This window comes from Mesoplodon bidens (assembly GCF_964165515.1).
Source record: "Mesoplodon bidens genome assembly, chromosome: 5".
Taxonomy (NCBI): domain Eukaryota; kingdom Metazoa; phylum Chordata; class Mammalia; order Artiodactyla; family Ziphiidae; genus Mesoplodon; species Mesoplodon bidens.
In genome coordinates this window covers 100,835,000-100,860,320 of record NC_138161.1, presented here as the reverse complement: position 1 = coordinate 100,860,320, position 25,321 = coordinate 100,835,000, and the positions used below count along the sequence as shown (strand labels likewise).

The window sequence follows — 25,321 nt, the reverse complement described above, 5'->3', positions numbered from 1 at the left end:
CAGTGTGTAGGTTAGGTAGGAATGATCTATGCAGCTATGCAACACTGGAAGTTCCCAACATGAGGAAATGGTTTCACTAGAAATATGGAGCTCCCAGAGTCCAGGGGTTGATATCAGCCTTTTCTTCCATGGAACTAACTTGGACTTACTGAGAAGTTCCTTGCTAAGCTACTACAAAGAATTTCCAAGAGCACTGGGAGATCTCACTGGTGGACAACTGGAAAAATTTTTTTTCCATCTTCCACTTTCTTTTTTTTAAAACATCTTTATTGGAGTATAATTGCTTTACAATGTTGTGTTAGTTCCTGCTCTATAACAAAATGAATCAGCTATACATATACATATATCCACATATCCCCTCCCTCTTGTGTCTCCCTCCCACCCTCCCTATCCCACCCCTCTAGGTGGTCATAAAGCACTGAGCTGATCTCCGTGTGCTATGTGGCTGCTCCCCACTAGCTATCTATTTTACATTTGGCAGTGTATATATGTCCATGCCACTCTCTCACACCGTCCCAGCTTACCCTTCCCCCACCCCGTGTCCTCAAGTCTGTTCTCTACATCTGTGTCTTTATTCCTGTCATGCTCCTATGTTCTTCAGAACCTTTTTTTTTTCTTTTTAGATTCCATATATATGTGTTAGCATATGGTATTTGTTTTTCTCTTTCTGACTTACTTCACTCTGTATGACAGACTCTAGGTCACTACAAATAACTCAATTTCATTTCTTTTTATGGCTGAGTAATATTCCGTTGTATGTATGTGCCACATCTTCTTTATGCATTTATCTGTTGATGGACACTTAGGTTGTTTCCATGTCCTGGCTATTGTAAACAGTGCTGCAATGAACATTGTGGTACATGACTCTTTTTGAACTATGGTTTGCTCAGGGTATATGCCCAGTAGTGGAATTGCTGGGTCGAATGGTAGTTCTATTTTTAGTTTTTTAAGGAACCTCCATACTGTTCTCCATGGTGGCTGTATCAGTTTACATTCCCACCAACAGTGCAAGAGGGTTCCCTTTTCTCCACACCTTCTACAGCATTTATTGTTTGTAGACTTTTTGATGATGGCCATTCTGACTGGTGTGAGGTGATACCTCACTGTGGTTTTGATTTGCGAATCTCTAATGATTAGTGATGTTGAGCATCCTTTCATGTGTTTGTTGGCAGTCTATATATCTTCTTTGGAGAAATGTCTATTTAGGTCTTCTGCCCTTTTTTGGATTGGGTTGTTTGTTTTTTTGATATTGAGCTGCATGAACTGTTTATATATTTTGGAGATTAATCCTTTGTCAGTTGCTTCATTTGCAACTATTTTCTCCCATTCTGAGGGTTGTCTTTTCATCTTGTTTATGGTTTCTTTTGCTGTGCAAAAGGTCTTAAGTTTCATTAGATCCCATTTGTTTATTTTTGTTTTCATTTCCATTTCTCTAGGAGGTGGGTCAAAAAGGATCATGCTGTGATTTATGTCATAGAGTGTTCTGCCTATGTTTTCCTCTAAGAGTTTTACAGTGTCGGGCCTTACATTTAGGTCTTTAACCCATTTTGAGTTTATTTTTGAGTATGAGTTAGGGAGTGTTCTAATTTCATTCTTTTACATGCAGCTGTCCAGTTTTCCCAGCACCACTTATTGAAGAGGATGTCTTTTCTCCACTGTATATTCTTTTTTGTTTTGTTTTGTTAATTTTTGTTATTAGTTTCTGCTTTATAACAAAGTGAATCAGTCATACATATACATCTGTTCCCACATCCCTTCCCTCCTGCGTCTCCCTCCCTCCCTCCCCATCCCACCCCTCCAGGTGGTCACAAAGCACCGAGCAGATCTCCCTGTGCTATGCGGCTGCTTCCCACTATCTATCTACCTTACGTTTGGTACTGTATATATGTCCATGCCTCTCTTTTGCTTTGTCACAGCTTACCCTTCCCCCTCCCCCCATTGTATATTCTTGCCTCCTTTATCAAAGATAAGGTGACCATAGGTGCGTGGGTTTATCTCTGGGATTTCAATCCTGTTCCATTGATCTATATTTCTATTTTTGTGCCAGTACCATACTGTCTTGATTAATGTAGCTTTGTAGTGTAGTCCAAAGTCAGGGAGGCTGATTGCTCCAGCTCCATTTTTCTTTCTCAAGATTGCTTTGGCTATTTGGGGTCTTTTGTGTTTCCATACAGATTGTGAAATTTTTTGGAAGAGCTTGAGAAGGATAGGTGTTAGCTCTTCTCTAAATGTTTGATAGTGTTCACCTGTGAAGCCATCTGGTCCTGGCTTTTGTTTGTTGGAAGATTTTTAATCACACTCTCAATTTCACTGCTTGTGACTGGTCTGTTTATATTTTCTATTTCTTCCTGGTCAGACTCGGAAGGTTGTACTTTGCTAAGAATTTGCCCATTTCTTCCATGTTGTCCATTTTATTGGCATAGAGTTGCTTGTAGTAACTTCTCATGATCCTTTGTATTTCTGCAGTGTCAGTTGTTAGTTCTCCTCTTTCATTTCTAATTCTGTTGATTTGAATCTTCTCCCTTTTTTTCTTGATGAGTCTGGCTAATGGTTTATCAATTTTGTTTATCTTCTCAAAGAACCAGCTTTTAGTTTTATTGATCTTTGCTATCATTTCCTTCATTTCTCTTTCATTTATTTCTGATCTGATCTTTATGATTTCTTTCCTTCTGCTACCTTGGGGTTTTTTTTTGTTGTTGTTCTTTTCTAATTGCTTTAGGTGTAAGGTTAGGTCGTTTACTTGAGACTTTTCTTGTTTCTTGAGGTAGGATTGTATTGCTATAAACTTCCCTCTTAGAAATGCTTTTGCTGCATCCCATAGGTTTTGGGTTGTCGTGTTTTCATTGTCATTTGTTTCTAGGTATTTTTTTATTTCCTCTTTGATTTCTTCAGTGATCTCTTGGTTATTTAGTAGTGTATTGTTTAGCTCCATGTGTTTGTATTTTTTACAGTTTTTTCCTGTAATTGTTATCTAGTCTCATAGCATTGTGGTCGGAAAAGACACTTGATATTATTTCAATTTTCTTAAATTTACTGAGGCTGGATTTGTGACCCAATATGTGATCTATCCTGGAGAATATTCCATGAGCACTTGAGAACAAAGTGTATTCTGTTGTTTTTGGATGGAATGTCCTATAAATATCAATTAAGTCCATCTTGTTTAATGTGTCATTTAAAGCTTGTGTTTCCTTATTTATTTTCATTTTGGATGATCTGTCCATTGGTGAAAGTGGGGTGTTAACGTCCCCTACTATTATAGTGTTACTGTCAATTTCCCCTTTTATGGCTGTTAGCATTTGCCTGATGTATTGATGTGTTCCTATGTCGGGTGCCTAAATATTTACAATTGTTATATCTTTTTCTTGGATTGATCCTTTGATCATTATGTAGTGTCCTTCTTTGTCTCTTGCAATAGTCTTTATTTTAAAGTCTATTTTGTCTGATATGAGAATTGTTACTCCAGGTTTCTTTTGATTTCCATTTGCATGGAATATCTTTTTCCATCCCCTCACTTTCAGTCTGTATGTGTCCCTAGGTCTGAAATTAGTCTCTTGTAGACAGAATATATATGGATCTTGTTTTTGTATCCATTCAGCCAGTCTATGTTTTTTGGTTGGAGCATTTAATCCATTTACATTTAAGATAATTATCGATATGTATGTTCCTATTACCATTTTCTTCATTGTTTTGGGTTTGTTTTTGTAGGTCTTTTTCTTCTGCAAGAACTATTTTTCACTAACCTTTGTTCCTCCATGTCCTGGCACCTTAGAGGCTTGTTGAATATTTACTGAATTACCCAGAACTATTAGAAAGTCTTCCCACTACGCCACTCCGAGTACATTCTCCCTAACTGGAAGAAGTCATTCTGAGAAGAACATTAACTGTACCCCTTTATAGTGGATTCTACCAGCCAGAACACCCGGCCCCTCAGGCTTCCACAAACACAACAGCAGAGAAGGTTCATCTAAAACAGGGGATGGCTCAGAGAGTGTAACCATGCTTTTGTGATCAAGAATAAGACAAAACGGCTTTCTCTGATTATTATGCATGTAACAATGCCAACTTTGCCACACAAGTTCCTGGTTGGTGTTTCTACAGTAGTCAAGAAGTGCTGCCTCATAGCTGAGACGGTTTTGATGCTGCCTTCAACTAACCCTCTAAACTCCTTTAATCCACCTCAAACACTTCAGCACCTCCTATTTGGATCTATGCTAGGGAGTTTAGTGCAATGGACTTTAGGACAATTTCTATCTAAGGAAAGTGCTTCTAATTTTCAAATTTCTAGTCATCTATGATCAAACACTGAAGAAGTCCTAGGGACGCATGTGTCTTCCTACTTTTTTATTGAAGTTATCAGTTAGAGCCCATTAAGAAGAAATTTTATATACAAAAGATAAATATGATATACAAATTTTAAATGCTATAGATATATTATTACATATGATAAGTATTTCTAATCCAGAGCTTTCTGAAAGAATATCACAAATACAAAATGCTCATGGAGTCTGCCAGGCCCTGACATGGCAGCAGAATAGGAGAGTGACTTCTACATGAGCCGCGTATCCCGAGCTAGCAGGACCTACAGAATATGGCTCCTGACTCCTCGGCACTTGAGCAGAGCTCTTCACAGGGCCAATATGCAATAGAGTCACTGAACACTCTCTTCAGTTATTGGTCAACAGAGAATCTTTGGCTCAAATCAAAAACACTGTTGCTCTTTTGTGTTTCTTACACATGTCACTTTGGCAGTCACACTGTTCAACAGACACTCTTGGTGCTCCCATCTGTCAGTGCAACTTTGGGAAGAGGGACTGTAGCTCCAGGATGACAACCAGAATATATATGTAGATGCATATATATATGCACACACAAACACATACACACAAATATACATATCCAACTAGGCAAGTAACAATGCGGTGCTGAGCTTCACACTGATCTCACTTGGAGTCTATCACTTGATAGAGCTTAAATAGTAAGGAAATGACCAAGCTGGGAATACAAGCCCAGAACAGCAATGATGCTTCATTTGTTCTTTCTCCAGTTATTCAGCAGAAACTTGTTTTTTCTCCTCACTTCCCATAAACAACTACGAAGCCCTACAGAATCTCTTCCATGTCTCTCTCATTCACACAACAACTACTGAGTGACTGCATACTTTGTCCTACACTTAGATAGATAACAGGAAACAGAACTGCTAGGGGCCCTGCAGAGAGTCTAATGGGGGACCCATATAAGCAAAGAGGCAATTTCAACACAGCCAGATAAGTATGTCTGTAAGGACTAGTTCAGGGTACTCTGAGAGCTCAAAAAAGGAAGGACACCTAACTCACGGTGTCAAAAAGGTTTGTGGGGAGAATAAAAAGGCTAAGACTTGAATCTTTCTCACCTCCTCATTCTATTAACATAGCATACACTTAGGACCTTTTTTCTTCTAGTTGGCGTTTCTGCCTCATGTTTGATGGAAACACTTATCCTTGAGATAAAAAGCAAACTTCACAGACTGGGGCTCTGTGATCTGGACTCCTGTTTACTTCACCAGGCTTCTGCAAGATCCCATACTTATGACAAACAGAACTGCCTCCATTTCCTAGCTCACCCATGTCTGCCTGGAATACCTTTTGCCTTGTGTTTCCAGGCTAAATCAAGCTTTACATCTACTGGGAAGCCTTCCTTGACCTCTTAGTTTGGGAGAGGCACCTGTTATGATATATATTTTAAAGTTATTCTACACACCATAAACAGTGCAATATTAAGTATGTGCTATTAAGTTTAGGCTTCAAGTCAGGGGTGGTCAGTGGCTCTAAACAAGAATCCGCATTTCAGAAACTGCAGCTCACATGAACTTCCAAAGGCAGCTCCTAAAAGCTGTTCATATATTGACCAACACCTAAGACTTTGCTCATTAGCTCAAAAGACAGCAGAAAAATTTTCCATTGGTGAAATCAATATCTTATTAATCAGAATGGTAAATATTAGAAATGGACCCTCACTGCCAAAATAAAAGGTATTCATGATATGTCGACTGGATAAAATGTTTTCGTGATCTTAATTTAATAAATGTCTTTAAGTATGGTAGGATTTGCTTTCATTACAATCTAGTAACCAAGTTGTAGGGGAGCAGCTAACCATTTCTCAAGTTTCTTCACTGGACTCTCTACCATAAAGAATGTAAGAGTTGTACTAAAGGAGCTTTAGTCATTTCAAAACCGGGCCTCTCCCACACACTCCTGCAGCACCCTGTGCACCCTGCATGGCATGTGTCAAGTAGTCTGGTAACTGTCAGTGCAACCTGTCTACCTTTCCAATTAAATGCGGAGGTCCTTGAGAACAGGGATTGTATTTTTAATCTCTGTAGTCTGCTTCTTAGCTCACTATCTAGTATAAAGAAAGACTTGCTGAATGGACAATAGTATATAAGTAGCATAATAAAGGACAGATGAAAGGACATCTGACTAGGAGTTGGGAGACTTGTGTTTTAATACTAGTTTCAGTAACAGCTGAGTACTTGTGTTATAATTTACTGAGTACTTAATATGTGTCAAACACAGTGTTAGGCACTTAAATTGTTTCTCATTTAATCTTTAGGGCAATTCTGAGAGGAGCATCATCACTTTACAGAGGAGGAAACAGAGAGGCTGACTTACTCAAGGTTATTCAGATAAAGTAGATGAGTCAATCACTGAATCCAAAGCACGTGTTTTTAACCTCTATGGTAGAAGTGTGTCCCATGGAACATTTGAGAAAAAAATTTCCCTCTGGATGCCAGTTTCCTCCTTTGTTTACTGAGTGCGACTAAGTGGCTGACGCCCTTTCCAGCTCATGTTACGGTGTGATGGTTCTGATCGGCAACAATCACCACTGCGGTCTCGCCTGCCCTTGCTGTCTTGACAAGAGTGAAAGAGGTTTTCACGTGCAGCACGTTATAAAGCTTTTCAGACAACATATTTTGTTTCTATTCTTTTTTTCCTTTGAAAAGGGGATTTTGAAGGCAGAGAAAAGGGACCCATTTTTGGCACACCGCTTTGAAGCTAGAACCTGCTGTTAGTAAACAGAGCCAGCAAGGTGTTATTTTTGTTCTACAATCCTTCCCCGACACGGATGCTGGCTGAAATCATAAAAAAGAGCAAGGAAAGCACACCTACAACCAGGGACAAGTCAACTATCAGAGAAATAAAAATGGTAAAAGAAAACATAGCAAAAATGTTAATCTGTTTGCTATATTTCAACTGCACTGTTGCAGTTGGATAAAGAAAATGATTTTAGTGGTTCTTTCGACATCATCTGAGAATTACTTGAAAGACGAACAACCTATCTGTGCCACAGAGTTTACATTCAAAGGTTGAAATGGCCTAGATAAGAGTTCTATCACACAAGTATTTATTGAGGTCTTATTTAGCTTGTATGTGCTGAAATGTTAATACCTCAGACCAGTTTTCTTTAGGAACAGCTCTCTGGAGGGAAAGTACACTGTTAAGAAAAACTATGTACCTTTCATCCTTAGAATAACTTTCATCTGCTACCACTCACTGATACCAGAATGCCCATCTGGTAGAGAGGATGGGAATTCTAGAACAATGAAAGTCCCTAGTTGCCAGGAGACTGATGCTAGACCCAAACCCCCATTTGGCTTCTCTGGAAGAGCCAACAAGTCCTGGTGACACCTCTTTAAGTCATCCAATCAGGAAGAAACTTAAGACGCATTAAAATGATTTAAAATCACTCATTTTGAGAATATGGTTCAACAGAGTAGAATAAATACACAGAAAGAGGAAGTCGGCTTTTTGCCGTTAAAACTCACTCACCTTCTTAACAGCAGGATCCCCTTTGGATGGATGACAGGATGGGGACATTTTTACCTAAAAAAAAAAAAAAAAAAAAAGCAAAACTTTTGATATCTTCTTAGTTATAGTCTAGCTTTATTTGACCCATACTTAAAATAATTCAACTAGAATTCATGTAACTGAGATAAAACAGACATTTTCAGGGGAACAATGAATAGATTTTTTTGTTAAGTCCCTTTGAAGTTTCTCTGGAGATCAAAAAGTCAGTAGTTAGCCAAGATAAAAATGTGATTAGGGTAAGAAAAGTAGAAAAGATGGTCCAAATTGGTTTTAGCCAAGTGGTGAGGAACCTAATAGACACAGATCTCTGTGGACAATGGAAATCAACTGACGCGATATGTAGTAGCACGTCTTGCAGAGACCAACTCAGAGTATACCTTCTGATCTAATGTCCCTTTTAAGCAAAACATGCACAAGTGTTTGATAATAATAGAAGGATTTAGAAAAAGTATCAGCCAAACCATAATAAAAGGATGTTTAGCCCTAAGAAGAGAAGACTGATCATATAGGAAGATCTTCAAATATAGGAAAGGTTGAAAGAGACTGTCAGATAAAAGAGCAAGACCCAACTACATGCTGCCTGCAAGAAACATACTTTAAATATAAAGGCACAAATAGATTAAAAGCAAAAAGATTGGAAAAATATACCATGATAGTACTAGATTTCAGAGCAAAGACTATTGCCAGGGATATATTATTGCATAATGATAAAGGAATCAATTCATCAGGAGGACATAACAATCCTAAATGTCTACACATCTAATAGCTTAAACCTAAGTGTCCATCAACAGAGGAATGGATAAAGAAGATGTGATACATATATTACTCAGCCATATAAAGGAACGAAATTGGGCCATTTGCAGAGACGTGGATGGACCTAGAGACTGTCATACAGAGTGAAGTTAAGTCAGAAAGAGAAAAACAAATACCGTATAATATCGCTCATATGTGGAATCTAGAAAATGGTACAGGTGAACTTATTTGCAAAGCAGAAATAGAGACACAGATGTAGAGAACAAACTTACGGATACCAAGGGGGGAAGGAGGGAGTGGGATGAATTGGGAGATTGGCATTGACATATATACACTACTATGTATAAAACAAATAACGAATGAGAACCTACTGTATAGTACAGAGAACTCTACTCAATGCTCTGTGGTGAACTAAATGGGAAGGAAATCCAAAAAAAGAGGGGATATATGTATACATATAATTGATTCACTTTGATGTACAGAAGAAACTAACACAACATTGTAAAGCAACTATACTCCAATAAATAGTAATTTTTTAAAAGTACATAAAATAAAAACTGATAGAAATGCAAGGAGAAATAGATTTTACAGTCAGAGATTTCCATATTTCTCTCAATAAATGAGAGAACAAATATGAAGATTAGGAAGGATATACTCAATTTAAAAAATGGGCAAAGGATCTGAACAGACATTTTTCCAAAGAAGATATACAAAAGAATAACAGGTACATGAAAAGATGCTCAACGTCACTTATCAGGGAAAGGCAAATCACAACTACAATGATGTATCACCTCACACCAGTTAGGACGGCTTTTATAAAAAAAAGACAAGAGATAACAAATGTTGGTGAGGATGTAGAGAAAGGGAAACCTTACATATTGTTGGTGGGAATGTAGATGGGTACAGCTATTATGGAAAACAGTATGGTGGTTCCTCAAAAAATTAAAAAAACTTAACTACCATATCATCCAGCAATCCCACAGCTGGGTATATACCAGAAGGAATTGAAATCAGTATCTTGAAGAGATATCTGCACACCAGTGTTCAGTGCAGCATTATTAACAATAGCCAAGATATGGAAACAACCTAAGCATCCATCAGAAGATGAACAGATAAAGAAGATGTGATAATATATACACAGACACACAGACACACACACACACACAGAAGTATTATTCAGCCATAAAAGAAGGAAATCTTGCCATATGCAACAACACAGATGGACATTGAGGGCATCCTCAAGGATGCTAAGTGAGAGAAATCAGACAGAGAAGGACAAATGCTATATGACAGCACTCATATGTGGAATTTAGAAAAACTGAACTCGTAAAAACAGAATAGAATGGTGGTTACCAGGAGCTGCGAGGTGGGGGTAGTTGGGGGGATGCTGTTTAAGGGTATAACCTTTCAACTAGTAGAGAAATAAGTTCTGAAGATGTAAGGCACAACATAGTGGTCAACGTCAACAATACTGTATCATAAACTTCAAAGTTGCTAAGAGACTAGATCTTCACTGTTCTCTACCCAAAAAAGAAATGATAATTATTGACATGATAAAGGTATTAGCTAAGGCTATCATGGTAATCGTACTGCAATACATAAATGTATCAAACCAACACATGGAACACCTCAAACTACACAATATCATATATCAATTACATCTCAATTTAAAAACTAAAAAAGGAAGGATTTAGAATATGGACATTGACAGAACCCTCCACCCAACAAAGGCAGAATACATACATATTCTTTTCAAGTACAGGTATACCTCAGAGATATTACGAATTCAGTTCCAGACCACTGCATTAAAGTGAATACTGCAATAAAGCAAGTCACAAACTTTCTGGTTTCCCGATGTATATAAAAGTTGTTTACACTATATTGTAGTCTATTAAGGAGCATTGTGTCTAAAGAAACAATGTACATACCTTAATTAAAAATACATTATTGCTATAAAATGCTAACTATCATGTAAGCCTTCAGCAAGTCATAATTTTTTTTTTTTTTTTTTTTTTTGCAGTACGAGGTTCTCTCACTGTTGTGGCATCTCCCGTTGTGGAGCACAGGCTCTGAACGCACAGGCTCAGCGGCCATGGCTCACGGCCCCAGCCGCTCTGCAGCATGTGGGATCTTCCCAGACCGGGGCACGAACCCATGTCCCCTGCATTGGCAGGCGTACTCTCAACCACTGCACCACCAAGGAAGCCCCTAGTCATAATTTTTTGGCTGGTGGAGGGTCTTGCCTCCATGGTGATGGCTCCTGACTGATCAGGTGGTGGCTGCTGAAGGCTGGGGTGGCCATGGCAGTTTCTTAAAATAAGGCAATGATGAAGTTTGCCACATCGACTGACTCTTCCTTTCATGAACGATTTCTCTGTAACACGCAATGCTGTTTGACAGCATTTTACCCACAGTAAAGCTTCTTTCAAAACTGGAGTCAATCCCTTCAAACCTTGCTGCTGCTTTATATGTTTATGTAATATAAATCCTTTGCTGTCATTTCAACAATCTTCACAGCATTTCACCAGGAGTAGTTTCCACCTCAAGAAACAACTTTCTTTGTTCATTCATAAGAAGCAACTCATCTGTTCAAGTTTTATCGTGAGATTGCAGCAACTCAGTCACATCTTCAGGCTTCACTTCTACTTCTCTTGCTACTTCCACCACATCTGCAGTTACTTCCTCCACTGAAGTCTTGAACCCCTCCAAGTTATCCATGAGGGCTGGAATCAACTTCTTCCCAATTCCAGTTAATGTTGATATTTTAACCTCTTCCCATAAATCACCAATGTTCTTAATGGCATCTAGAATGGTGTATCCTTTCCAGAATGTTTTCAATTGACTTTGCTCAGATCCATCAGTGGAATCACTACCTTTGGCGGCTATAGCCTTATGAAATGTATTTCTTGCATAAAGAGACTTAAAAGTCAAAATTACTCCTTGATCCATGGGCTGCAGAATGGATACTGTATTAGCAGGCATGAAAACAACATTCATCTTGTTGTACATCTCCATCAGAGTCCTTAGGTGACCAGGTGCATTGTCAGTGAGCAGTAATATTTTTCAAAGGAAACTTGTTTTCTGAGCAGTATGTCTCAACAATGGGCTTAAAATATTCAGTGAACCATGTTGTAAGCAGATGTGCTGCCATCCAGGATTTGTTCCATTTACAGAACATAGGCAGAGCAGATTTAGCATAATTCTTAAGGGCCCCAGGATTTGGGGAATGGTAAATGAGCACTGGCTTCATCTTAAAGTCACCAGCTGCATTAGCCCCTAACAAGAGAGTCAGCCTGTCCTTTGAAGCTAGGCACTGACTTCTCCTTTCTAGCTATGAAAGTCCTAGAAGGCAAGTCATCTTCTTCTAATATTAAGGCTGTTTTTGTCTATGTTGAAAAATTATCTTAGCTAGATCTTCTGAATAACTTGCTGCTGCTTCTACACCAGCACTTTCTGCTTCACCTTACACTCTAACATTATGGCTTCTTTCCTTACACTTCATGAACCAACCTCTGCTAAATACAAACTTTTCTACTTCAGGTTCCTCACCTCTCTCAGCCTTCACAGAATTGAAGACAACTAGGACCTTGCTCTGGATTAAGCTTTGGCTTAAGGGAATTTTATGGCTTATTTGATCTTCTATCCAGACCACTAAAACTTTCTCAACATGAACCATAAGGCTATTTTGCTTTCTTATCATCATTTGTATGTTCACTGAAGTAGCGCTTTTAATTTCCTTTAAGAACTTTTACTTTTCATTCACAACCTGTAACTGTTTGGCACAAGAGGCCTAGCTTCTGACCTATCCTGGCTTTTGACAAGACTTTCTCACTAAGCTTAATCATTTCTAGCTTCTGATTTAAAGTGAGAGATGTGTGACTCTTCCTTTCACTTAAACACTTAGAGGCCACTGTGGGGTTATCAACTGGCCTAACTTCAAAATTATTGTTTCTCAGGGAATAGGGAGGCCCAAGGAGAGGGAAAGAGACAGGGGAACAACTGGTAGGTGGAACAGTCAGAACACACACATTTATAGATTAAGTTTGCCATCTTACGTGAGCGCAGTTTGTGGCACCCCAAACAATTACAATAGTAACATCAAAGATCACTGATCGGGCTTCCCTGGTGGCGCAGTGGTTGAGAGTCCGCCTGCCGATGCAGGGGACACGGGTTCGTGCCCCAGTCTGGGAAGATCCCACATGCTGTGGAGCGGCTGGGCCCGTGAGCCGTGGCCGCTGAGCCTGCGCATCCAGAGCCTGTGCTCCGCAATGGGAGAGGCCATAACAGTGAGAGGCCCGTGTACCGCAAAAAAAAGAAAAAAACAAAAAAAGGATCACTGATCACAGATCACCATGCGAATAATAATAAAAAGTTTGAAATACTGTGAGAATAACCAAAATGTGGCACAGAGATGCAAAATGAGCAAATGCTGTTGGAAAAATGGTGCCAAAAGACTCGCTTGATGCAAGGTTGCCACAAACCTTCAATTTGTAAAAAAAATGCAATATCTGAAAAGTTCAATAAAGAAAAGCACAATTAAATGAGGTATGCCTGGACCATTTACCAACATAGATTATCTTCTGGCGATAAAAATTTTCAATTAATTTCGAAGAATTCAAGTCATACAGTTCTCTGACTATAATAGAAAGAAATTAGATATCAATAACAGAAAGACTTCTGGAAAAATTCTCAAATATTTAGGAACTTACATACTTCCAAATAACACTTGGATCAAAGAAGAAATCAAAAGGAAATTGATCCTTTTTAAAGACACCCATAGGGCTTCCCTGGTGGAACAGTGCTTGAGAGTCCACCTACCGATGCAGGGAACATGGGTTCGTGCCCCGGTCCGGGAGGATCCCACATGCCGCGGAGTGGCTGGACCCGTGAGCCATGGCCGCTGAGCCTGCGCATCTGGAGCCTGTGCTCCGCAACGGGAGAGGCCACAACAGTGAGAGGCCCGCGTAACGCAAAAAACAAAAAAACACCCATAATCATGAAGAAACAAGATCTGAATAGGCCAATCACTATTAAGAAAACTGAATCAGTAATAAAAAACTTCCCAACAAAGAAAAGCCCAGGACCAGATAGTTTCATTGGTGAATTCTATCAAACATTTGAAGGAGAATTAACGCCAATCCTTCTCCAACTGTCCCAAAAAATTGAAGAGGAGGGAACTCATCAGGAGGTCAGCATTAACCTGAGAAATATCCCTGATGAATACAGATGGAAAAATCAATGACAAAATACTAGCAAGCTGAATTCAATAGCACATTATAAGGTTCATGTATCATGATCAAGTGGGATTCATGTGATGCAAGGAGGGTTCAACATATACAAATAAATAAATGAGATATACCACATTAACAGAATTAAGGGAAAAAACTGCATGATCATCTTAACTGATTCAGAAAAAATCATCTGGCAAAATTCAGCACCTTTTCATTATAAAAACACTCAACAAACTAGAATTAAAAGAAAACTACATTAACATAAAGCCTATATTTAAAAAAGCAGCTTAAACCATACTCAATGGAGAAAGACTGAAAGCATTTCCTCTAAGATCAGAAATAAGACAAGAATGCCTGCTTTTACTAATTCTATTCAACATAGTGTTGGGAGTCCTAGCCAGAGCAATTCAGCAAGAAGAATAAAAGGCATTAAAGTGGGGAAAAAAAAACAAGCAAAACATTCCCTGTTTACAGATGGTATGCTCTTATATGTGGAAAACTCTAAATTTATATTCCACAGAAAAAGCTGTTAGAACTAATACACAAATTGGGCAAAGTAGCAGGATATTAAAAAACATACAAAAATCAGTTGTGTTCTGATAAACCAGCAACAAACAACCCAAAAAGTAAATGAAGAAAACAAATCTATTTACTACAGCACCAAGAAGAATAAAATATTTAGGAATAAACATAAGTAAGCAGGCAAAAGACTTACACACTGAAAACTACAAAATATTGCTGAAAGAAATTAAAGAAGATGAAGATAAATAGAAAAACACCCTGTGTTCATGGATAGGAAGACTAAATATTGTGAAGATGTCCATACTACCCAAAGTAACCTAGAGATTCAGTGCAATGCCTATCAACTGCAATGGCAATTTATGCAAAAATAGAAAAATACAACCTAAAATTTATATGCAATCTCAAGGGACCCTGAGTAGCAAAAACAATCTTAAAAAAGAAAAAAGTTGGAGGTCTCACATTTCCTGATTTCTAAACTTACTACAGAGCTACAGTAATCAAAACAGCATGCTACATGGCATGCCTCAGGCTGTTGCAATGTCAAGCTGTCCTCTGCAGCCCCAGGCTCACCCTGCAATCCATACCTGTCCCTGACCCCAGCCTGAGTGAGTCAGAGTGCCCTAATCAACTTGTCCTTTAACCCCCTTCACCAGGAAGCCTACATAACCGATGGAACCAACCTTACCCACTGGGGGCAGACACCAAAAACAACTGGAACTACGAACATGCAGCATGTGAAAAGGAGACCCCAAACACAGTAAATTAAGCAAAATGAGAAGAGAGAAACACACATCAGATGAAGGAGCAAGGTAAAAACCCAGCAGACCAAACAAATGAAGAGGAAATAGGCAGTCTACCTGAAAAAGATTTCAGAATAATGATAGTAAAGATGATACAAAATCTTGGAAATAGAATGGAGAAAATACAAGAAATGTTTAACAAGGACCTGGAATAACTAAAGAGCAAACAAACAATGATGAACAACACAATAAAGAAAAATAAAGATGCTTGAGAAGGAAACAATAGCAGAATAACTGAGGCAGAAGAACGGATAGGTGACCTGGAAGATAAAATAGTGGAAATAACTACTGCAGAGCAGAATAAAGAAAAAAGAATGAAAAGAATTGAGGATAGTCTCAGAGACCTCTGGGGTAACATTAAATGCACCAACATTTGAATTATAGGGGTCCCAGAAGAAGAAGAGAAAAAGAAAGGGACTGAGAAAATATTTGAAGAGATTATAGTTGAAAATTTCCCTAATATGGGAAAGGAAATAATTAATCAAGTCCAGGAAGTGCAGAGAGTCCCATAGAGGATAAATCCAAGGAGAAACACGCCAAGACACATATATATCAAACTATCAAAAATTAAATACAAAGAAAACATATTAAAAGCAGCAAGGGAAAAACAACAAATAACATACAAAGGAATCCCCATAAGATTAACAGCTGATCTTTCAGCAGAAACTCTGTAAACCAGAAGGGAGTGGCAGGACATATTCAAAGAGATGAAAGGGAAAAACCTACGACCAAGATTACTCTACCCAGCAAGAATCTCATTCAGATTCGACAGAGATATTTAAACCTTTACAGACAAGCAAAAGCTGAGAGAGGTCAGCACCACCAAACCAGCATTACAACAAATGCTAAAGGAACTTACCTAGGCAGGAAACACAAGAGAAGGAAAAGACCTACAATAACAAACCCAAAACAATTAAGAAAATGGTAATAGGAACATACATATTGATAATTACCATAAATGTAAATGGATTAAATGCTCCCAACAAAAGACACAGATTGGGTGAAAGGATACAAAAACAAGACCTGTACATATGCTGTCTACAAGACAGCCACTTCAGACCTAGGGACACATACAGACTGAAAGTGAGGGGATGGAAAAAGATATTCCATACAAATGAAAATCAAAAGAAAGCTGGAGTAGCAATTCTCATATCAGACAAAATAGACTTTAAAATAACGACTATTACAAGAGAAAAAGAAGGGCACTACATAATGATCAAGGGACCAATCCAGGAAGAAGATATAACAATTGTAAATATTTATGCACCCCACATAGGCTCACCTCAATACATAAGGCAAATACTAACAGCCATAAAAGGGGAAATCGACAGTAACACAATCATAGTAGGGGACTTTAACGCCCCACTTTCACCAATGGACAGATCATCCAAAATGAAAATAAATAAGGAAACACAAGCTATAAATGAGATATTAAACAAGATGGACTTAACTGATATTTATAGGACATTCCATCCAAAAACAACAGAATACACTTTCTTCTCAAGTGCTCATGGATCATTCTCCAGGATAGATCATATCTTGGGTCACAAATCAAGCCTTGGTAATTTTAAGAAAATTGAAATCGTATCAAGTATCTTTTCCGACCACAGAACTATGAGACTAGGTATCAATTACAGGAATACATGTGTAAAAAATACAAACACATGGAGGCTAAACAATACACTACTGAATAACCAAAAGATCACTGAAGAAATCAAAGAGGAAATAAAAAAATACCTAGAAACAAATGACAATGAAAACACAATGAACCAAAACCTATGGGATGCAGCAAAAGCACTTCTAGGAGGGAAGTTTATAGCAATACAATCCTACCTTAAGAAACAATAAACATCTCAAATAAACAACCTAAACATACACCTAAAACATTTAGAGAAAGAAGAACAAAAAACTCCCAAAGTTAGCAGAAGGAAAGAATTCATGAACATCAGATCAGAAATAAATGAAAAAGAAATGAAGGAAACAATAAGAAAGATCAATAAAACTAAAAGCTGGTTCTTTGAGAAGATAAACAAAATTGATAAACCATTAGCCAGACTCATCAGGAAAAGAAGGCAGAAGACTCAAATCAATAGAATTAAAAATGAAAAAGGAGGGCTTCCGTGGTGGCGCAATGGTTGGGAGTCAACCTGCTGATGCAGATGACACGGGTTTGTGCCCCTGTCTGGGAAGATCCCACATGCCGCGGAGCGGCTGGGCCCGTGAGCCATGGCCGCTGAGCCTGCACGTCTGTAGCCTGTGCTCCACAGAGGGAGAGGCCGCAACAGTGAGAGGCCCGCATACCACAAAAAAAAAAAAGAAAAAGAAAAAGGAGAAGTAACAACTGACACTGCAGAAATACAAAGGATCATAAAAGATTACTACAAGCAACTACATGCCAATAAAATGGACAACCTGGAAGATATGGACAAATTCTTAGAAAAGCACAACCTTCCGAGACTGAACCAGGAAGAAATAGAAAATATAAACAGACCAATCACAAGCAGTGAAATTGAAACTGTGATTAAAAATCTTCCAACAAACAAAAGCCCATGACCAGATGGTTTCACAAGTGAATTCTATAAAACATTTAGAGAAGAGCTAACACCTATCCTTCTCAAACTCTTCCAAAATATAGCAGTGGGAGGAACGCTCCCAAACTCACTCTATGAGGCCACTATCACCCTGATACCAAAACCAAGGATGTCACAAAGAAAGAAAACTACAGGCCAATATCACTGATGAACACAGATGCAAAACCCGTCAACAGGGCTGCCCTGGTGGCGCAGTGGTTGAGAGTCCGCCTGCCGATGCAGGGGACATGGGTTCGTGCCCCGGTCTGGGAAGATCCCACATGCCGCAGAGCAGCTGGGCCCGTGAGCCGTGGCCGCTGAGCTTGCGCGTCCGCAGCCTGTGCTCCGCAACGGGAGAAGCCACAACAGTGAGAGGCCCGCGTACAGCAAAAAAAAAAAAAAACAAAACCCTCAACAAATACTAGCAAACAGAATCCAGCAGCACATTAAAAGGATCATACACCATGATCAAGTGGGGTTTATTCCAGGAATGCAAGGATTCTTCATTATACGCAAATCAATCAATGTGATACACCATATTAACAAACTGAAGAATAAAAACCATATGATCATCTCAAGAGATGCAGAAAAAGCTTTTGACAAAATTCAACACCAATTTATGATAAAAACCCTCCAGTAAGTAGGCATAGAGGGAACTTACCTCAACATAATAAAGGCCATATATGACAAACCCACAGCAAACATCGTCCTCAATGGCGAAAAACTGAAACCATTTCCACTAAGATCAGGAGCAAGACTTAGTTGCCCACTCTCACCATTATTATTCAACATTGTTTTGGAAGTTTTAGCCACAGCAGTCAGAGAGAAACAGAAATAAAAGGAATCCAAATCAGAAAAGAAGTAAAGCTGGCCCTGTTTGCAGATGACATACTATACATAGAGAATCCTAAAGATGCCACCAGAAAACTGCTAGAGCTAATCAATGAATTGGGTAAAGTAGAAAAATTAATGCACAGAAATCTCTTGCATTCCTATACACTAATGATGAAAAATCTGAATGTGAAATTATGGAAACACTCCCATTTACCACCACAACAAAAAGAATAAAATACCTAGGAATAAACCTACCAAGGGAGACAAAACACCTGTATGCAGAAACCTATGACACTGATGAAAAAAATTAAAGATGATACAAATAGATGGGGAGATATACCATGTTCTTGGATTGGAAGAATCAACACTGTGAAAATGACTATACTATCCAAAGCAATCTACAGATTCAATGCAATCCCTATCAAACTACCACTGGCATTTTTCACAGAACTAGAACAAAAAATTTCACAATTTGTATGGAAACACAAAGGACCCCGAAGAGCCAAAGTGATCTTGAGAAAGAAAAATGGAGCTGGAGCAATCAGGCTCCCTGACTTCAGACTATACTACAAAGCTACAGTAATCAAGACAGTATGGTACTAGCACAAAAATGGAAATATAGATCAATGGAACAGGATAGAAAGCCCAGAGATAAACTCATGCACATATGGTCACCTTATCTTTGATAAATGAGGCAAGAATATACAATGGAGAAAAGACAGCCTCTTCAGTAAGTGCTGCTGGGAAAACTGGACAGCTACATGTAAAAGAACGAAATTAGATCACTCCCTAACACCATATACAAAAATAAAATGAATTAAAAACCTAAATGTAAGGCCAGAGACTATAAAACTCTTAGAGGAAAACATAGGCAGAACACTCTATGACATAAATCACAGCAGGATCCTTTTTGACCCACCTCTTAGAGAAATGGAAATAAAAACAAAAATAAACATATGGGACCTAATGAAACTTAAAAGCTTTTGCACAGCAAAGAAAAGCATAAATAAGACAAAAAGACAACCCTCAGAATGGGAAAAAAATATTTGCAAATGAAGCAACTGACAAAGGACAAATCTCCAACATTTACAGGCAGGTCATGCAGCTCAATATCAAGAAAACAAACAACCCATCCAAAAATGGGCAGAAGACCTAAACAGAGATTTCTCCAAAGAAGATATACAGATTGCCAACAAACACATGAAAGAATGCTCAACATCATTAATCATTAGAGAAATGCAAATCAAAACTACAATGAGATATCATCTCACACCAGTCAGAATGGCCATCATCAAAAAAGGCACAAACAATAAATGCTGGAGAGGGTGTGGAGAAAAGGGAACCCTCTTGCACTGTTGGTGAGAATGTAAATTGATACAGCCACTATGGAGAACAGTATGGTGGTTCCTTAAAAAACTAAAAATAGAACTACCATACGACCCAGCAATCCCACTACTGGGCATATACCCTGAGAAAACCATAATTCAAAAAGAGTCTTGTACCACAATGTTCATTGCAGCTGTATTTACAATAGCCAGGACATGGAAGCAACCTAAGTGTCCATCGACAGATGATTGGATAAGGAAGATGTGGCACATATATACAATGGAATATTACTCAGCCATAAAAAGAAACGAAATTGAGTTATCTGTAGTGAGGAGGATGGACCCAGAGTCTGTCATACAGAGTGAAGTAAGTCAGAAAGAGAAAGACAAATACTGTATGCTAACACATATATATGGAATCTATGAAAAAAAATGGTCATGAGAACCTAGGGGCAGGATGGGAATAAAGATGCGACCTACTAGAGGATGGACTTGAGGACAAGTTGAGGGGAAGGGTAAGCTGGGATGAAGTGAGAGAGTGGCATGGACGTATATATACTACCAAATGTAAAACAGATAGCTAGTGGGAAGCAGCTGCATAGCACAGGGAGATCAGCTCGGTGCTCTGTGACCACCTAGCGGGGTGGGATAGGGAGGGTGGGAGGGAGACGCAAGAGGGAGGGGATATGGGGATATATGTATATGTATAGCTGATTCACTTTGTTATAAAGCAGAAACTAACACACCATTGTAAAGCAATTATACTCCAATAAAGATGTTAAAAAGTAATAATAATAATAATTTTAAAAAAGAGACATGCACCCCAGTGTTCATTGCAGCACTATTTACAATAGCCAGGACATGGAACCAATTTAAATGTCCACTGACAGATGAATGGATTACGAAGATGTGGCACATATATACAATGGAATATTACTCAGCCATAAAAAGAAACAAAATTATTTGTAGTGAGGTGGATGGACCTAGAGTCTGTCATGCAGAGTGTGGTAAGTCAGAAAGAGAAAAACAAATACCATAGGTTAACACATACTTATGGAATCTAAGAAAAAAAAAACGTTTCTGAAGAACCTAGGGACAGGACAGGAATAAAGATGCAGACGTAGAGAATGGACTTGACATGGGGAGGGGGGAAGGGTAAGCTGGGACGGAGTGAGAGGAATGGCACTGATATACATACACTGCCAAATGTAAAACAGATAGCTAGTAGGAAGCAGCCGCATAGCACAAGGACATCAGTTCGGTGCTTTGTGACCACCTAGAGGGGTGGGATAGCGAGGGTGGGAGGGAGATGCAAGGGGGAGGGTATATGGGGATTTAGGTATATGTATAACTGATTCACTTTGCTATACAGCAGAAACTAACACACCATTGTAAAGCAATTATACTCCAATAAAGATGTTGAAAAAAAAGAAAGAAAAAAAGGCAATAAGAGCCTATTAAGAATAATTTTATGCCAATAAATTTGATAAATGAAACGGATACTTCCTTAAAAACTACTTATAAAAATGGACCCAAGATAAAAAAGAAAATATGAATAGCCCTATATTTATTAAAGAAATTGAATTTTTTATCAAACTTTCCCACAAAGAAAACTCCAAGTTCACATCGTTTCAGCAGTGAATTCTAGCAAATATTAAGTACACAGAGACTAAGATATGAAATCAGAATATTTACTTATTAACTTATAAGGAAAAATAATTATTACATGTAGTTCAATAGATACTAGATACCATCTATCTACAATGATGTAGAAGAGATATGAGTACTGGGAGAGCAACTGGACTCAAGTTCTCAAGCCTGTTCCAATTCTAACAGTTTAATTCTAACAGCCTACAGTATATAATGATAAAGACATTTCCTATCACTGTGGCATCAATCTATTCAAACAGGACCATGTTGCAGTCTTTTATGCCTTTGCCCTCTGACTTTCAGAATAACTTTAGAAAACATAGCTCAGGGATCAAAACTGCTGGCTGTACAGACTGTCCTTTAAGATTTAGCAGGTCTGCAAAAATTAGACTTGAAAGTCTTTCCTTTAACATACAATGACATTAATACTCTGGAATTTACTCCAGATGTATGATGTAGTTTGTTGAATGTGATCCAATTTTAACTCCTGGTATGCTCTTTTTGTAAAGGAAGAAAATAGATTTCAAAGCAAAGTAGATATTTAAGCTTAAAAAAAATGAACTCATAAAAGGATCTACAGACTTTTTAAAACAAGCCAAAAACTAGACGTGGTGCTGGACAATTTATCTGAGAAAGCTGTTCTCTGGAGAATAAGTCAGAGAGTGTTTGAAGTGGCAACAGAAATGGTTCAGCATCACTTACGAAAGGTCTTATTTTTCGTTTAAAAGGATTCCTTCTGGAAATGCCTCAGGCAATGCAGCTTAAAAGACACTTTAAATCCAGGTGTGCAGAACACTAGATCTGGGGATGTGGATGATATATTAAGCCAAGGCCTTAATAATGCTAAACTTTTGTGATCTTTGTTAATAAAATGATTCCTAACTTAGAGAAGCAATCTGATCTGAAGTTTGATAGCAATAGGAATATCTTCCTTATCACCTTGCTTTTTTAAAAACAAGCCTTGATTTTTCTGATTACCAAAGGAATACTGTTCATGAATGAAGAAGAGATATGGGAACATATGTATATGTATAACTGATTCACTTTGTTATAAAGCAGAAACTAACACACCATTGTAAAGCAATTACACTCCAATAAAGATGTTAAAAAAAAGAAATACAAAAGAGCAAAACAAAGCAAATAAAAATGACAATCCAACCACACAGCAATAACTACTATTAACATTTGGAATCACACAGCTTTGTGATCTTTGCATGTAACATACTGAGAGTTTATTTCACCATATCAATGTTCTCTGACAACATGATATTTCATGGCTATAAAGCAGTCCATTCATTGCATACATATAACATAACTAATTTAACCAAGTATTAGGAAACTATTGGGACATTTAGGTTGTTTTCAATTTTTTTATTTAAAAAATGCTGTCATAAACATCCTTGTGTAACACTCGGTATACACTCTTCATGTGTTACTTTCATTGCACAGCTTCTTCTAAATCCCTACTTCTATGAGTGTAGACATTTATAAATATATATTGCCAGTTCTCCTCCTGACAAGTAAAATATATCCACAAATCCTTTTATTATAATTCTAAAATCCAAAAAGCTCTGAAATCAAAAGTACTTTTTAAAAACTTTTGGCACCAAAAGTTATGACTTCAAAACCTAACCTGAAGTGAGGCTATTTATAGTCTTTATTTATCCCACGTAAGCATTTGATTATGGGATGCTGCCCTAGACCCCACTGGGAATGTTATGTAACATACAATATAAGCACCGTATTACCATTCTTTAGTACTTTAAAGATGCCATTTATTGTCACTTGGCCTCTCCTCCCCACCCCCTTTTTATGAGAAATCAGTCATCATTCTTATTATTGTCTTTTCTTTGGCTGCTTTTAAGATTTCCTCTTTATCTTTGGTTTTGGCAGTTTGACCAAGATGTGTCTGAGTGTGGTTTTCTTTGTACTTATCCCACTAGCAGTTTGCTGAGTTTTTGGACATACGGGTTAATGTTTTTCACCAAATGTGGGAAATTTTCAGTTACCCCCACCCACTTCTCTCTCTCTCCTCACCAGTGATACATATGTTAGGACTTCTTGATATTGTTTCACAGGTTACTGAGAGCTCTCTTATTTTCAATCTTTTTAGTCTCTGTGCTTCTATTAGGATTATTTCATTGAACTCTCTCCAAATTTACAGATAACATTTGTCTCAGTGTTAAAAATGCTGTTGATATCTAATGAAATTTTCATCTTATTTTTTTAACTCTGGAATTTACATTTAGTTTTATTTTATTTTATAGTTTCCATTTATCTGCTGAGATTTCCCTATGTATCCAATCATTCTGCTGATCTTTTTCCTCTAAATCCTTTAACTTATTTATAATTTCTATTTTAAAGTCCTTGACTCCCAATTCCAATATCTAGGTCATCCATAGATCTGCTTCTATTGATGTTTTTCTCTTGATTTTAGGTTATATTTTCCTTCTTCCTATTGATCCTGTAATAGTTTGGCCTTTGGCTTTGTTAGAAAGGATTTATTTTACTTTTGCCCTTAGTCTTAGGGTGGCCCTTAGTCATAAGGCATGGTCCTTCTGAAGTTTCAATACAAAACCTGAGATATTTATCAATCCCTCAAATTTGGCAGGGCTTGCACTCAAATTCAGCACTATGCACTTGCTGATATCTCTGCTCAGTGCTTTAGTCCTCCTGACGCTACTTTCTGCATGGTTTCTTGAAGCATTGTTTGTGTATGTGCAACTTAGAAACCTGTAAAAAGAATTTAGGGCTCCCTCCTCCCTGGCTCTCTTCCTTCTGAGATGGCCTCTCTCAATTTACAACTGCTTTGGTAGTCTTGAACTCTGTTTCTTCATCCAATAAGAATACTACTATAAGCTCTTTTCCCCCAGTTCTCCAAGACAAACTGAAATGTGTGATAAAGGGAAAAAAAACTCATTAAATGTAGAGCTCCTCTAGTTTGCTTCCCTTATTTCAAGGTTTGTGTTCTCTAAGGTTTCTGCCTGCTTCTGGTTGCTCTCTAAACAATACTTTGTCTATATAATTGTTACTGGTAGAAGGGTTGTCCAATACAGGCTGCCCTGCCCTTATTGGAATTGGAACTCCATATTAAGTTTCTTCAAATATTTTTTCCGTCCTATCCCTTCCCCTACTTCTTCCAGAACTCCAATTACATGTATATCTTGCTAGTTGAAGTTGTTCTGTAGTCCACAATCATTCATTTCTTTTCAGTGTGTGTTTGATTTGGGATAGTTTCTATTGCTGTACAGTCAAGTTCACTAAACCTTTCTTCTGCAATGTCCACTATGCTGTTAATCCTATCTACTGTATTCTTCATCTCATACATTGTAGGTTTAGTCTCTAGATGTTTAGTCGGCTCTTATGTTCAATCCTTCCTCTAGCTTCTTGAACGTATGCAATATAACTATAATAATTGTTTTAATGTTCTTATCTACTAATCCTATCATATGTGTCATTTCTGGGTCTATTTCAATGGATTGGTTTTATTAATTCATAAGTTAATTTTAATATATCCTTTCTTATAACTTGTGAGTAGAAGACACGAAAACAGAAACTGAAAAAAAATTAAATGAAGGCACTGTGTCCTAGTGTGAAAAATCTGGGATTTAGTCAAAGTGATTTTTTTATGGCTGCTTTTTAAAATTTATTTAAACATCTTTATTGGAGTATAATTGCTTTACAATGGTGTGTTAGCTTCTGCTTTATAACAAAGTGAATCAGCTATACATATGCATATATCCCCATATCCCCTCCCTCTTGCGTCTCCCTCCCACCCTCCCTATCCCACCC

General features: G+C 37.9%; 1 protein-coding gene across 4 annotated transcripts in view; it reads right to left on the bottom strand.

Annotated features, from left to right (window-relative positions):
• The window catches only part of VPS8 (VPS8 subunit of CORVET complex), a 299,498-nt gene that overhangs the window by 45,089 nt on the left and 229,088 nt on the right, over positions 1 to 25,321 (bottom strand). For 3 of the 4 annotated variants that reach the window (XM_081234582.1, XM_081234581.1, XM_081234584.1), the window contains one exon: positions 7,806 to 7,859. The exons of the other annotated variant lie outside the window; for it this stretch is intronic. In XM_081234582.1, the coding sequence (XP_081090708.1) occupies positions 7,806 to 7,859 (54 nt within the window). The remainder of the gene's footprint in view (positions 1 to 7,805; positions 7,860 to 25,321) is intronic. 4 annotated transcript variants of the gene reach the window in all.